At 41.0% G+C, this 15,648-nt stretch overlaps 1 protein-coding gene across 1 annotated transcript in view; it reads left to right on the forward strand.

Moving 5' to 3' along the window:
* Positions 1-14,598, forward strand: part of LOC110465282 (von Willebrand factor A domain-containing protein 8-like) — a 35,103-nt gene extending 20,505 nt beyond the window's left edge. Inside the window, exons 3-7 of the mRNA XM_021520991.1 lie at positions 4,551-7,318; positions 8,688-8,826; positions 9,325-9,654; positions 10,165-10,403; positions 10,848-14,598. Coding sequence (XP_021376666.1) covers positions 4,551-7,318; positions 8,688-8,826; positions 9,325-9,654; positions 10,165-10,403; positions 10,848-11,258 — 3,887 coding nt within the window. The 3' untranslated portion in view covers positions 11,259-14,598. The remainder of the gene's footprint in view (positions 1-4,550; positions 7,319-8,687; positions 8,827-9,324; positions 9,655-10,164; positions 10,404-10,847) is intronic.
* The last annotated feature ends 1,050 nt before the right edge of the window (positions 14,599-15,648 follow it).

Consider the following 15,648-nt stretch of genomic DNA (forward strand, 5'->3'; position numbering starts at 1 on the left):
TGTATCTGTGATGTAGAGGAGAGTGAGATGTGTCTCTGTGATGTAGAGGAGTGTGAGATGTGTTTCTGTGATGCAGAGGAGACTGAGGTGTGTATCTGTAGTGTAGAGGAGAGTGAAATGTGTATCTGTGAGGTAGAGGAGTGTGGGATGTGTATCTGTGATGTAGAGGAGTGTGAGATATCTGTGATGTAGAGAGGAGAGTGAGATGTGTATCTGTGATGTGGAGGAGTGTGCGGTGTGTATCTGTGATGTAGAGGAGAGTGAGATGTGTATCTGTGATGTAAAGGAGTGTGAGATGTGTATCTGTGATGTAGAGGAGTGTGAGATGTGTATCTGTGATGTAGAGGAGTGTGAGATGTGTATCTGTGATGTAGAGGAGTGTGAGATGTGTATCTGTGATGTAGAGGAGTGTGAGATGTGTATCTGTGATGTAGAGGAGTGTGAGATGTGTATCTGTGATGTAGAGGAGTGTGAGATGTGTATCTGTGATGTAGAGGAGTGTGAGATGTGTATCTGTGATGTAGAGGAGTGTGAGATGTGTATCTGTGATGTAGAGGAGTGTGAGATGTGTATCTGTGATGTAGAGGAGTGTGAGATGTGTATCTGTGATGTAGAGGAGTGTGAGATGTGTATCTGTGATGTAGAGGAGTGTGAGATGTGTATCTGTGATGTAGAGGAGTGTGAGATGTGTATCTGTGATGTAGAGGAGTGTGAGATGTGTATCTGTGATGTAGAGGAGTGTGAGATGTGTATCTGTGATGTAGAGGAGTGTGAGATGTGTATCTGTGATGTAGAGGAGTGTGAGATGTGTATCTGTGATGTAGAGGAGTGTGAGATGTGTATCTGTGATGTAGAGGAGTGTGAGATGTGTATCTGTGATGTAGAGGAGTGTGAGATGTGTATCTGTGATGTAGAGGAGTGTGAGATGTGTATCTGTGATGTAGAGGAGTGTGAGATGTGTATCTGTGATGTAGAGGAGTGTGAGATGTGTATCTGTGATGTAGAGGAGTGTGAGATGTGTATCTGTGATGTAGAGGAGTGTGAGATGTGTATCTGTGATGTAGAGGAGTGTGAGATGTGTATCTGTGATGTAGAGGAGTGTGAGATGTGTATCTGTGATGTAGAGGAGTGTGAGATGTGTATCTGTGATGTAGAGGAGTGTGAGATGTGTATCTGTGATGTAGAGGAGTGTGAGATGTGTATCTGTGATGTAGAGGAGTGTGAGATGTGTATCTGTGATGTAGAGGAGTGTGAGATGTGTATCTGTGATGTAGAGGAGTGTGAGATGTGTATCTGTGATGTAGAGGAGTGTGAGATGTGTATCTGTGATGTAGAGGAGTGTGAGATGTGTATCTGTGATGTAGAGGAGTGTGAGATGTGTATCTGTGATGTAGAGGAGAGTGAGATATATGTGATGTAGAGGAGTGTGAGATGTGTATCTGTGATGTAGAGGAGTGTGAGATATCTGTGATGTAGAGGAGTGTGAGATGTGTTTATGTGATATAGAGGAGTGTGAGATGTGTTTATGTGATGTAGATGAGAGTGAGATGTCTGTGATGTAGAGGGGTGTGAGATGTGTATCTGTTATGTAGAGAAGTGTGAGATGTGTATCTGTGATGTAGAGGAGTGTGAGATGTGTATATGTCTTGTAGAGGAGAGTGAGATATCTGTGATGTAGAGGAGTTTGAGATGTCTGTCTTGCAGAGGAGAGTGAGATATCTGTGATGTAGAGGAGTGTGAGATGTGAATCTGTGATGTAGAGGAGTGTGAGATGTGAATCTATGATGTAGAGGAGTGTGAGATGTGTTTCTGTGATGTAGAGGAGAGTGAGATGTGTATCTGTGATGTAGAGGAGTGTGAGATGTGTATCTGTCTTGTAGAGGAGTGTGAGATGTGTATCTGTGATGTAGAGGAGTGTGAGATGTATGTGTTGTAGAGGAGTGTGATATGTGTATATGTGATGTAGAGGAGAGTGAGATGTGTATCTGTGATGTAGAGGAGTGTGAGATGTGTATATGTGATGTAGAGGAGAGTGAGATGTGTATATGTAATATAGAGGAGAGTGGGATGTCTATCTGTGATGTAAACGATTGTGAGATGTATGTGTTTTAGAGGAGGGTGATATATCTGTGATGTAGAGGAGTGTGAGATGTGTATCTGTGATGCAGAGAAGTCTGAGATGTGTATCTGTGATGTAGATAAGAGTGAGATGTCTGTGATGTAGAGGAGTGTGAGCTGTGTATCTGTGATGTAGAGGAGTGTGAGATGTGTATATGTAATATAGAGGAGAGTGGGATGTCTATCTGTGATGTAAACGATTGTGAGATGTATGTGTTTTAGAGGAGGGTGATATATCTGTGATGTAGAGGAGTGTGAGATGTCTATCTGTGATGTAAACGAGTGTGAGATGTATGTGATGCAGAGGAGTGTGAGATTTCCATCTGTGATGTAAACGAGTGTGAGATGTATGTGTTGCAGAGGAGAGTGAGATGTCTATCTGTGATGTAAACGAGTGTGAGATGTATGTGTTGTAGAGGAGAGTGAGATGTCTATCTGTGATGTAAACTAGTGTATATCTATAAATTGCTATCAAAGATACAATATGCCAAATCGTTATAACATTGCACAATAGAGGTAGTTATATGGATTTTTTGCTGCAGCCCGTGTGAAACTTTATAATGGCACTGTTTCTGTTTGGCAATTATTTCTTGTATCTGTTATTAAAATTTGGAATGAAGCACCTGCCCACCATGTAAACAGTGCATACCTCTGAGGATGATAGCTGCGTCTAATTACTTGTCAAGGAATGTAAAGCAAGCGATACGTCATCCGCAATATCCAGGGGTTACGTCATTCTCGATATCCAGGGGTTACGTCATCCTCGATATCCAGGGGTTACGTCATCCTCGATATCCAGGGGTTACGCTCACTAGTACTTCATCCGCGATATCCAGGGGTTACGCTCACTTCATCCGCGATATCCAGGGGTTACGCTTTCGATCTCTGCACCCCTGGGATATGTCATAGCAAAATCGAAGGCTCAGTGTGCAGCACCTTATGAATGAGACAAGAAGACTAGTTTGATCCTATGATGTACATCAAATGAATCTCGCGGTCGTGTAAAGGTAAAACTTACTGGCTTTGAAGTCGGGCGTTGCTCTTCTGTAATTTTCAAATGGCAAGTATCACCTTAAGTGATTGGTAAGGATCTTTTACCTGGCAGCAATCAAATAGCTAAGCGCTTGCTTTCAATTTTGATATGACATATGCCAAGGGTGCAGAGAGCGAAAGTAAGCGTAACCCCTGGATATCGAGGATGGCGATACGTGAATTATACATGTAATAAACACAGAGGAATCATGCGTTAGCCATCTCCTGTTTATGCATGGCTGCTAACTTTAGAATTGTACCTGCCATTTTTTGTTTTTAACCAATGTTTCCATATTCATGTTATGGTTCCCCATTGGTTTAGATATACACCTATACGTTGGTAAGGACCCTGCTGTTATAGTATGTTATAGTTTGATGTTGGTGGCCCCGTAGACATTTCGAGTTATTAACACGAAAAAAATATTTTTGTTCTTCTCCATGGCCCTAATGCACTTCCGTATAAACTAGTTATGTATTGTTTAACAAATTATTCTGATAATATTATAATATTATCCTTCTGCTCCTTTTAGAAACCTCGTATATTAATCTGGATCCGTTTGTTCGTCTGTCTGTCACGGTTGGTATTCTTGATTTGGTTGTAGCCAGATGCAGTATATATGTTATCATAAATGAGTGGGGTGGCTGGATATGGCAGTCTCCTCGATGCAGGCAAATTTAATATTTATTATGCATTGTACCCAAAACCGCAGTAGAAAGTCAGGGATTTCTTTCCAATATTTGACNGGGGGGAGTGGGGGGGTGGTGGTGTAGTTTTGCGTCGTGTCCGTCCGTCCTTCCGCCGTCTTGTCCGGGCTCTATCTCCTACATGGCTTCACCTTGATGAGGCGGTGTGTCGTTTATCAAAAGTAGGTCACTCTGTTTTTGACTAGGTCACTGACTGTCAAACATTCATATATAGAATTAGTTCCTGTAGGAATTTATCATCTGTGCATTTCACATTCGGTGGGGGACAATACTTTGCCGAATTGTCTTGTTGTATCATAATAAGCATTAAATCAACACAACACTTCAATAATGGACAACAAATATGACAAGCAAAAGGAAAGAAATTCCAATGTTTCGCTTGTTTGTTTTTGTAAACATAAAAATGTAGGTATAAGTGGGTTGTGCATCTCTTCCGAACCCCACATTGTATGTGTATATGTATAAGTGTGTTTTATAATAAAATTCTTTAGATGGTGTAAGCTCTTCTTGTAAACTTTATGTGTTCTGTGTTTGTTCTGCTCTATGGTATGTTATGTATATATTAGTTGGTATTAATAAAACACTAGCGTATTTTCGTTTTTGCAATTGATTGTGCCATAATTATACTCCGCTTATACTATGCTATGCGCTATATAACATACGTATATACATATTGTCTACTTTTTGTATTATAGGTCCTCCTGGTCCCTTGCGTCGACAGATTGCTATGATGTATTTGGAGCTGACCAAACGTGAGGGTGAATACGTGTCGCTGTCTAGGGATACGACCGAGAGTGACCTCAAGCAGAGACGCGAGATCCGGTCAGGAACGGCCTTCTATCTGGACCAGTGTGCAGTGCGAGCCGCTTTGGAGGGCCGGATTCTCGTATTAGAAGGTATCGAAAAGGCAGAGCGTAACGTTTTGCCTATCCTCAACAATTTGTTAGAGAATCGTGAAATGCAGTTAGACGACGGGCGCTTCCTAATGGCGGCTGACCGTTATGACAAACTCTTATCCGACCATACTCAGGAGGAGCTTGATCAGTTGAAACTTGTACGTGTTAGTGAGAATTTCCGTGTGCTTGCTTTGGGGCATCCTGTTCCCAGATATCAAGGTAACCCTTTGGATCCGCCGTTGAGGTCAAGGTTCCAGTCACGAGACATAAGCTCTCCACCTTTCAATGAACAGCTCGATGCATTACAAGTAGACACGAAAAACGTGCCGTCTCAGCGGTTATCGCAAGTGTTATCCTTCGCTACAGCGATTTTAACAAAGGAATCGTCGTCACTAGGTTTACCTGATTTCCCCATATCCAATTTAGTCAACATCGTACGGATGATGGATTCTGTACCTCTCATGTCCTCCCAAATATTACTGCAGATGCTTTACCCCTACAACACCATGCTTGGTAAGGATGGAAGGCTTGCTGTGGAAAGAATTCTACAAAAGTTTGAATTGATGGATGGTAAAAAGCAAAAACATCTAAAGATTACTTCAATAAAACCGAGGGATGATGGTTCCACTCAGGTCGTGCTTAATGAACGGTTTCCTCTCTCGGTCAACAATGGGTTATTCCCACAAGATAATAAAGTTGGAGGGCGTAACTTCGTAATGACAAAGTACCACGAGTCTCTCCTATCTGAGCTCATGTTGAGTCACATGTGTAAAGACTTGTGTATCGTCGGTCCTAAGGGCAGTGGGAAAAGTGCACTAGTTGGAGAACTCGCAGTGTTACTAGGTTATCACATCGAACCCATCATGCTCTATCAGGACATGACGTCACGCGACCTTCTGCAGCAGCGAATCACGCTGCCCAACGGCGACACGTCATGGCGTCTATCACCCCTTGTCACAGCGGCTATGGAGGGCAGTCTAGCGGTCCTTGACGGTGTTCACAGAATAAATCAGGGATCATTCTCCATCCTTCACCGGCTCATTCATGACCGTGAACTTCAGCTGTTTGACGGATCGCGTCTTCTTAGACACGACCGATTTCAAAAGATGAAAGCAGAACAGGCTTTAACTGATGAGCAAATGAGAGAAAAGGGGATACTGGCCATTCATCCATCGTTCCGAATGATTGCTTTGTCAGAGCCACCCGTTGTTGGAAGTACTAAGCAGCAGTGGATGACCCCGGAACTACTTACAATGTTCCTGTTCCATAACCTCCGACCGTTGTCTCAGACTGAGGAGCTTGAAGTTATCCACAAGGTGGTCAAGAATTGCCCTGACATGAATGGCCTCGTCAGCTTTGTCCACAAACTGCGGTCGTCCACAGACCCTGCGATGACCTCTATTGCATCATCATTATCAACCAGACAACTGATTCGCGTAGCCAACAGAATCGCACAATTCCCATCCAAAGATGTCTTCGGGGTCATCGAGAAAGCATGTCTGGCTAGGTTTTTGCCCCAGCTGCCTAAGGCTGGTCTTCACCAATCTATGGAGACTGCAGGTATAAAACCTATGAACAGCTCTAAAGCAGACGCACTGGCACTTGACTGGTCCATCACGAGCGAGGTAGATAACGGAACGTTACGTATAGGACATACAACAGTTCCCTTGTTTAATCCTGACAACAAGACAAAAGTTCCTGATGTGCTGTTCTACGATAATCCCCAGCATCTTAGTGTTATGGAGGACATGTTAAAAGACTTTTCACTGGGCGAGAATTTGTTGTTAGTTGGGAATCAGGGTGTGGGGAAAAATAAGATAGTGGACCGATTTCTATATTTGCTCAACCGTCCCCGTGAGTATATACAACTGCATCGAGACACAACCGTCCAGACCCTGACTCTTCAACCCACCGTCAAGGATGGCGTCATCGTATACGAGGACTCGCCTCTCGTCTCTGCCGTGAAGCAGGGCAACGTCCTGGTGGTGGATGAGGCAGATAAGGCGCCAACACATGTAACATGTATACTGAAAACATTAGTTGAGTCGAAGGAAATGCATCTAGCCGACGGTAGACGGATAGTGGCACCGCATTCGAACATACCTCCTTCTAATAATATAATCAAATGTCACCCCAACTTCAGGATGATTGTTCTTGCAAATAGACCAGGATTTCCATTTTTAGGAAATGATTTCTTCGGATCAATGGGTGACATCTTTAGTTGTCATGCAATAGACAACCCAGATATGGAATCCGAATTAGCAATGCTGAGACAGTACGGCCCAGACGTACCGGAAACAACACTGAAAAAATTGGTGCAGGCCTTTGGGGAACTACGAAGCATGGCAGATCAAGGATTAATAGCGTATCCATACTCTACACGTGAGGTTGTCAACATTGTCAAACACATACAAAAATACCCCGAGGAGGGACTCACAACAGTCGTCCGCAACGTCTTCGACTTCGATTCGTACAGTAACGAGCTCAAAGACACAATAGTACAGACCATGCATAAACATGGAATTCCGTTTGGGGCAACAGAAGCTGTGGTAAATCTTGCCAAGCAATTTCCGTTGCCTTCATTCAGACTCACAGGAAAGTGGGATATGCAGAGCGGACAGGGTCGCCGAAAGACTTCACTGATGAGTTTGCCTGTAGATTCGTCTCCAGTAGAGGTCCGTGGGCCCATAGAGGTTGCTGTTCAGGAGACTGTGCTGGAGAAGCGGGAGGCCAGGGCTGGAATTTTCACGGAACAGGATGCCTACTGGAAGATCCCCATGCATGATAACAACATCATCAGTGATGTGGCGGTCACAATGAGAGACTACCGATCTCAAGGAAAAACAAATACGGACATTGTCCACATTGCTACATCAAACCCGGTTACATTATATTCTCTCAACCCAAAGTTTTCAACTATTACTCATGTCGACATGTACGACCTGTTCCCGACTACATCCGGGTCGTATCAGCCCAAGGTTAACCTAGCGCCAATGTCAGCCCCTTTTGACGACACCGTCATCCTGCACGAGGAGGTCAGTAACGCTATATTTCTGGTCAATTATGAGTCCGGAGAGGTCCGTCGGATCAGATCTCCATATCTTCCTGAAACAGTGACGGAAAAGAGACGATTTCCCTCGTTTCAGCAGAAAAAGGAGAAAGGAAATGAATTCAGGATGTGTCATTCGTCTATTACAGACAATAAAGGGACGATGGTTTTTTACAAGGCCGGAGGCGATACATTAGTGGCCATCGCAGGTTCTCAATCTCACTCAGTGTCCTTGCCCTTTGCAATTGAGTCTATAAATCAGGTCAGCCATAACCAGTGGTTAGTCACTTCTACAGACAACCACAACAAGAACTTGGTCACGTGCTCGGACGATTATGAATTCACACTAAGGGCAGTGCAAGAGGAAGGACAGGAAACCGTTGTGGATGAGATGGCAACGATTCCTCTTTCAGATCAGCTTCTCTCACGTGTGATGAAGAAGGACATGACGTCATCTAACCGCGTCTTTGTTACGCCAGATTCGTATGCTTCCGTGCTGGTGGGATTTCCAGATGGTGACTCCTCAGAAGTGTACTCGACTCCAAGGCAATTGGCACAAGATGATAGCATGATAGACCGAGTGAACAAACTTCGGGCGCCGTACGGTGATCAGCCCGAAACACAGTCCCGATACCCAACAGTTTACCTTCCGGAGAACGGCATGGTGGTGCAGGGACTTCCGACATCGAAAGTTCCCAAGTCAGGTGTCCTCTTACGCGTCCTGGATGTACCACACGTCAAGCTCTACCTTGTTTTTAGCTCCCACAAGTAACGACGGCGTGGTTACTGTAGACGTGTCCGGATGTGTGCGGCTTTGGGAACCTTATGTCACTAACCTTGAGCGATCCATGCAGGAGTGGAAAAACATGATTGGATTTTCGGACGGCAAGGAGCTTCAGATCACCTACGACCGAGAGAGCGGTCGCAAGGCGGATGGTCCAAAACACGGAAAGATTGATAAAAGCAACACCCCACATGTAGGCGGTAATCAGTGGGCGGGCGGCACTGGCGGCAGCAATACTGCAGGTGAGAAACCTCATATGACATCATACAGTAAAAGCTGATATGTTTGTTATAAGCGTTAACAGTATCGCTCCCCTAATAAAGTTTGAGATAATTTAATTGTCATTTTATGGCTGACAAATTACCCGTTTCTGGAAAAAATAATCAGATTTGTTTTCATGTTGAAAATAAAAAATGGTAAAAAAATTACTCGAAATTTTCAGTTATTATCAAAGTGTCATTATAGAAGATCCTTTTTAGAATAGCAAGAAAACTTTTTCTTTTTCATTTTCATTTGCAAAAATGAAATGTTTCGCTCATTTATATATTTTGCCAAATGGTTTGAGAAAGAAACTAAACCCCCCAAAAAACAATCTGCATGTCGACAGACATGGGCGATAAAGGACGATCTTTACCGGTTTTTAAACTCTGTACGTATACTTGTATTTTTAAGTCGTCATTCGTTGGTGGGAAGGAAGGCTTTCCGAATTACGACTCCATGTAGAACTTGTATGTTGACAGGCTTAGGCGGTTTTGGAGGACCTTACCGACTTGACGCTGGCCACCACGTGTACCAAGTACCGCAAGCGGAGAAAGACGCCGTGCCGGAAGAAGTCCGCCAGGCAGCGCGCGAGATTGCTCAGAAAGCGTTCAAGGACAGACTCCGCGAAATTAACATGAGCGAGTATGATGCAGAAACGTACAACAATTTCCTTGACCACGTGCGCGGCCAAATCCAGTCCCTACGGGTAATTTTGGACAGTCTTCAGGCTAAGGGCAAGGAACGGCAGTGGCTAAAAAATCAAGCATACGGCGACTTGGACGACGCTAAGCTTATCGAGGGCATTACAGGTAAATTGTATTACCGGTATTTGACATTAAACTTTAATCTTAACTCCATTTTAGATAATTATACTTTTCCAATACCTGATACAAATTGTCACAAGTCCTGCTCATACAGAAAGTACAATCAGCAATATAACGTTGTATTTAGGATACATTGCCTTTGAACTTTTTCTTTAAACAAATTATGCGTTTCATGTGTTTAATTAAACGTTTCATTTGTAAAAATAAGATTGCTATTTCATTTACAATTAAACTCCCTGAATAAATACATGTAGCCCCCATTTCGAGGACATATCTACAGAAACTATACTTTGTTGATAATCTATATTATGCAGTAAACACATCAATCCAAAAACGCCTTATTGAGTAAATATTTTGCTATCAGTTGGCTGGCGATATGTTTAGCTGGAAAAACTCCAAATTAACCCATAGACATTCATTGTAAAGTTGTTTTGAGATATTCTCACATCTTGAGGTATATAGATGCCTTGTCCATGATATGTTGTATTGGTCTAGGGGAGAAATCTATCTACAAGCGTCGTGGAGAAAAAGACCCCGAGCTAGGAACACCACAAGAGAAACCGAAGCGCATGCGTCTGGTTGTTGACTTGTCCGGCAGTATGTATCGCTTCAACGGCTATGATGGCCGCCTGGAACGCGAGATGGAGGCCGCGCTCATGATGATGGAAGCCCTGGATGGATATGACGAGAAAATTAAATACGATATTCTCGGACATTCTGGAGAGGACCACAAGGTGAGCTTATGTCAAGGACAAATAAACTCGCCCATTCCTTGTTTCGCCTTTCACAGATAGAATACTACTTACGAATGTTAGTATAGTCCAATATATATTGGCATGATGGAAAATTGTCATATTTGATATAAGTGTTCGCCATCATTATGTTCTTGCCCTCCGTGAATTATTAAGGGGGAATACCGAGAAAGTAAAATGTGATGAACATTACCGGGCATACATTATTTTCTTGTGTAGAATAAAAAACGAAGCTTGGGCAAATATGTTATAGACCTGTCTTTAAGCAAAAATTAAATAACACTTATATTTCTTGCATTTAAGAATACGTTTGAAAACACTCCCTATGAATCACATGTAATTCGTTCCTAATTAAAGGTTAAGCAGGATTCATGTACACCAATTGTTCACCACGTAGTATTAGTACTTAACTCTACTCGTTTACAGGTCCAGTTAGTGAAATCGGATAAGGCCCCAGCGAATAACAAGGACCGTTTAGTGGTTCTAAAGACGATGCATGCACACTCTCAGTTTTGTCTAAGTGGCGACAACACCCTAGAAGCGACGCGTCACGCAATCAATGATCTTGGCGAGGAGGAAGCTGATGAGCACTTTGTTATCATTTTAAGTGATGCAAATTTTGATCGGTACAATATTTCACCTAAAAAGTTCGGAGAGATACTCCGGTCTAACGATAAGGTGAACGCCTACACGATATTTATAGGTTCCCTGGATGACCAGGCGGCCCAGTTGATTAAACACCTCCCGTCGGGACACGCCTTTATTTGTTTGGACACCAAAGATCTACCACAGATCTTACAGCAGATCTTCACTTCTACCATGCTCTCCTCTAGTTAGGCTCGCGTGTCTACCTACTTAACAGACAAATGTTGAAAATAAAATACAGGGAACATTTTAAATTGTATCAATGTACGTTTTAACATTAACATTGATTTATATCTTTAAACATTAGCGTTCATGATTCATGTCGTAAGGGATTTATCATGAAACTGGGGATGTTTAGATGTTGATAGATTCATGCTTTCGTTGTCTAAGTAAAGGCTTGTAGTATTTTGTAGATAATTAAAAATTAAGACTTTTGTCTTAAGACGGCTGTTGTTATGACAAAATCACCAAATCTCTGATCTAACCGATGCATATGTCGGTGTTGGTTACATATCGTGTATATTATAACACTGCTGTTTATTTCCAAGCGAGAAAACTTGTAAATATGTCGTTTCAACAATGACAATTAGACGTTCTCAACATCCAAATATATAAGAATGTGTGCTCTAGTAAGTAAGGTAAATATGTTTAAAGAATTACTCCAAAGACATACTTCAATGGAAATGAATATACAGGACCATTAATCACAAGAGTAATGTATCAATAAACTCTAGTATATAATGTATTTAATTAGTCAGTGAGACATTAGTTGTACAATTCCCAAAGCAACCGGCTCCATTTTTAGACAACGCAATGACTGCTTGGCGACGACATCAATCATACTAATTACGAAATACACGAACACATTATGTATCATATGATTTCTGTAATGTCCTCTTTCAGGCCACAGAACCATTGAACCATGGAATGTATCAAATGAAATTCCCGGTTATTCATTTCTGATTTTCCTTTAAAATAAAGTTAAACCATTTTGAATGTGAATTGTGTGTCGTTTATATACGATTGACTTGATAGTATGTAGTTGAACATTGCACAGACTATGTTATCGATATTAATGTTTTTCTGCGTTTTTCTCTTTTCTTTTTTGGATGTGCTTTTAACAATATTAACAGTGATGCTTCCTTCCAAAGCAAAGTTTCAAGAACTGTTAAATATAATAATTTGTTTCACGAAGGCTAGAATCAAAATGACATGAAAAAGTATAGCGAACATGTGACCTCTTTAATGTTTATGTTAGAAAATAAAGGTGTTATTAAGCTTATAGTATGCACTTGAGATCAGGATAGTATGACGTGGAACTTAGAACTTGTACAATATCATAAGAAACTTGTTACCTGTGGCCATTCTCACACGTTGATCCAATGGATGTGATGGGGAGGGAGGTAACAAGTACTCCTACCACAAGGATTTGACCACAAGGATTTGACCACAGGAGGTTGTACTATTTAACTGATCTGATAAAACGGGTCTATGACGTGTTGTGGCACATTCTATTTATTATCTATTGTATGTACATCTAGATGATGACGTGACTGTTACTGTATCTTGTGATACCGGTGTACAAAGGAACATTGTTTATCTTATGTATATTGGTTTGTAGATGGTTCGGTAGAACGCATTTGTGTTAATGTGTGTATTTGTATTGCATATAATGATGGAAGAGGTTAGGGCTAGGGTTAACAGCCTGATTATTTCAATGACTCGTTGATTACTTTCTCAAAATTCAGGTTCAAACTGAATCTATTATCAAAGTCGATGTGGCCATTATATACTTCATGGACGAACGCTGTATATACAAATTGTAATATACAAACCAGATGACCCAAAGTTTTCATCATATCGACTTCTAAATAATTGCTGCATGCAATACGTTTGTGTCGAATTCGAGAAAACAAACTATTTGGGCAAATGTCACTGTTAACAGTATGTGGTTTTTGTTGTATTTTTTTTTTCTGGAATTGCAGGTATCAAATGATTAATTATCTCTGTGCCCGGAATCACAAAACGTATTACATGTAGCATAGAAAACATCCTCAAAGTCATATCTGTTTTAAGGGCTATATTTTATCAAACGTTAAGTGAAATGATTAATTTTATTTCTGATATTTGAAACAGCTAATAAATTGCTTAATATCCAACAATTTCCAGGAAGTCTGACATTTTGGTATATTAAAGTAAGAACAATATTATTAAGGCTTTGAAGCAGACAAAAATATATCAGAAATATTTCAAAATACAAAACCGACAGAAATGAGACGCTGCAGGCACCAGGGACGCAGCTGTTAGAAGGTACGCATTTGTCACTCTTTATTTCGTCTGTGATAGGTTATCGTTCATTTGATGTCACGCACGGTACTTGTACGCGTAAGACGTTTGTTTACGTTATTATTGTAACACCCGCTGATGTGTTAAATTCGAATTATCTACACGTCTTTCTTGTAATATTTGCCGCGTACGTCAATGTTTTGTCCGACTTGTAATGTCTCCAGGCTTGTCTGGCCTGACACATACCCAAATTCTCATTTGTAGTGTTTCCTTATACGCTCTATGATGTACGATAAGTGTATAAGCTTGCATTTATATCTAACTTTGTCTACATAGAGATAATTTAAACATTCTTCTAAGTCCGATCATGTGCTCGTTTTTGAGTGCTGGACATTTCCTTTTGTTGATTTTTGTGAATATATTTAAACAGAAACAAAATCAGTTGTTGAACACTGTATGTATGCATCATAAATGATATTCACTTGATCTGTTTTTTGTGAAAACATTTCGACCGCGAAGATAAGGGCCATGCTATAGAATCTTCTTCCTATAGAACGTCTGCCTGTAAACATGTAAAGGTGGAAGTTTAGACGATTTGAAAATGTACGCGTTTGTTTTGTCGTTGAGACAATTAGCGCAAAACTATTCATAGATTGTGGATATATAGGATATAAAGGATATATATAAAACTCAGATTATTATCAACGCAAAACAATCCACGCAGCGATCAGTTTGAAAAGTTTGGAGCACGTGCATTTCCAAACGGTATACGTCCCACTTTTACATTATACTACTAAACACAATAAATTCGAGTTAAGTCTGGTATATACCGAATTCATTAACTGCTGCGTTCAGAGTGAAATTGTACCTCCTTATTTATGACATTGAACAATAAATTCATATCAACATGTTGTAGTCGTTCTTTCCTTTTTTTCCTTTTTTTTTACAAATTACATCCAAAATAGTGAACACTATATATCTGTATCAAGATCAAATGATAGGGTTACAAAAATAAGTTACGATGAGAAAGGTTACAAAAAAGACATGACTGGGGTGGGGCACACTAATAAAAAAGATAACACATCATAGGGTAGCTCCCACGATCACACGGAGGCGAGATCAGGTATTCCAGAAACATATCCGGTTCCCGTACCACCTGCGGGCCTCCTTTTGATGTCTTGCGTCCAAACCAGGCACGTTTATATGTCGTTAGCAAAACAAGAAACGGTGAACTTTTAGAATTGTAAATAAAGGCTTTGTGTTCTGAACAATCCTTTAAAGAGGAAGGCCAATTTTCTTTTATTTTTATTTAAATATTTGCCCTCGAAATAGGAAAGTTGTTGAATTATTTCCAGCCAGTCTAAGGTACACGAACGACGAGTCGCAATGAATGCTTTGTCGAGAAACCTAAGCTACAGATAACGTAATTGTTCTGCCGAATAATTCCAGACACGCGCGATAAATGACCGCTGTAGCAGGTAGGCTACCACGTGACTGGTTGTTGCAATGACGTCGGCCACACGCGCTCCGCGTTAACGAGTCGCTACCAGTCTGAGGAAAGGTCAACTATGTGTCTGAGCCAGAGAGAATTATTTAATTCCAACGTTAACACAACTACACTAGTGCAGAATATCGCACAGTGACGTAAGTGTCGCATTACGAGCTTGTGCCCAAAAGCTATACTGCAATAACCTCATTAGTTTAATTAAACATCAGTTTTCCATTCTGTTGTTAATTTTTCGCAAGGATACTGCTTAAGAGATTGATGCGTCACTGATGATTGCGAGTAATAACTTCTGAACTGAAGTCTGTTGCCCTTTAGGGACGGAGACGAGCAGCGAATAAGGGACAGTTTGATACACATTTTAACAACTTCAACATGCTTCAGTGTTTTGGCCGATCTTGTTGAATGGAGTATTCCTAAGCAGATCCTATCAATTGTTAAATAAAGTAGGAGTCAACAGACCCTCATGGCAAAGAAAAGGGCCAAATTTAGGAAAATAGGTACCAACAAATATCCCGCCCCACGCTTTGAGGACTAGCACTTACTTACTGGACCTAGCTTTGTATTGTTTGTGTCTTTGATGAAGGTGCAGACACTTTCCCTTCAAGTCTTGAATTGTTTATAATTTGCGATTGCTTTAACTATTTGATTCGAGTTACGGTTTTATTGGCACTTTCAGTCTTTGTTTTTTTCAAAACGTAGCAACGATATTTGTTGTAATGAATGGCAATTTTCATCTTCTCTGATAATGTAAATTTTTAAATGAAATACACAATTATCGATACTTCATCA

This window comes from Mizuhopecten yessoensis, unplaced genomic scaffold (assembly GCF_002113885.1).
Source record: "Mizuhopecten yessoensis strain PY_sf001 unplaced genomic scaffold, ASM211388v2 scaffold11069, whole genome shotgun sequence".
NCBI classification, from domain to species: domain Eukaryota; kingdom Metazoa; phylum Mollusca; class Bivalvia; order Pectinida; family Pectinidae; genus Mizuhopecten; species Mizuhopecten yessoensis.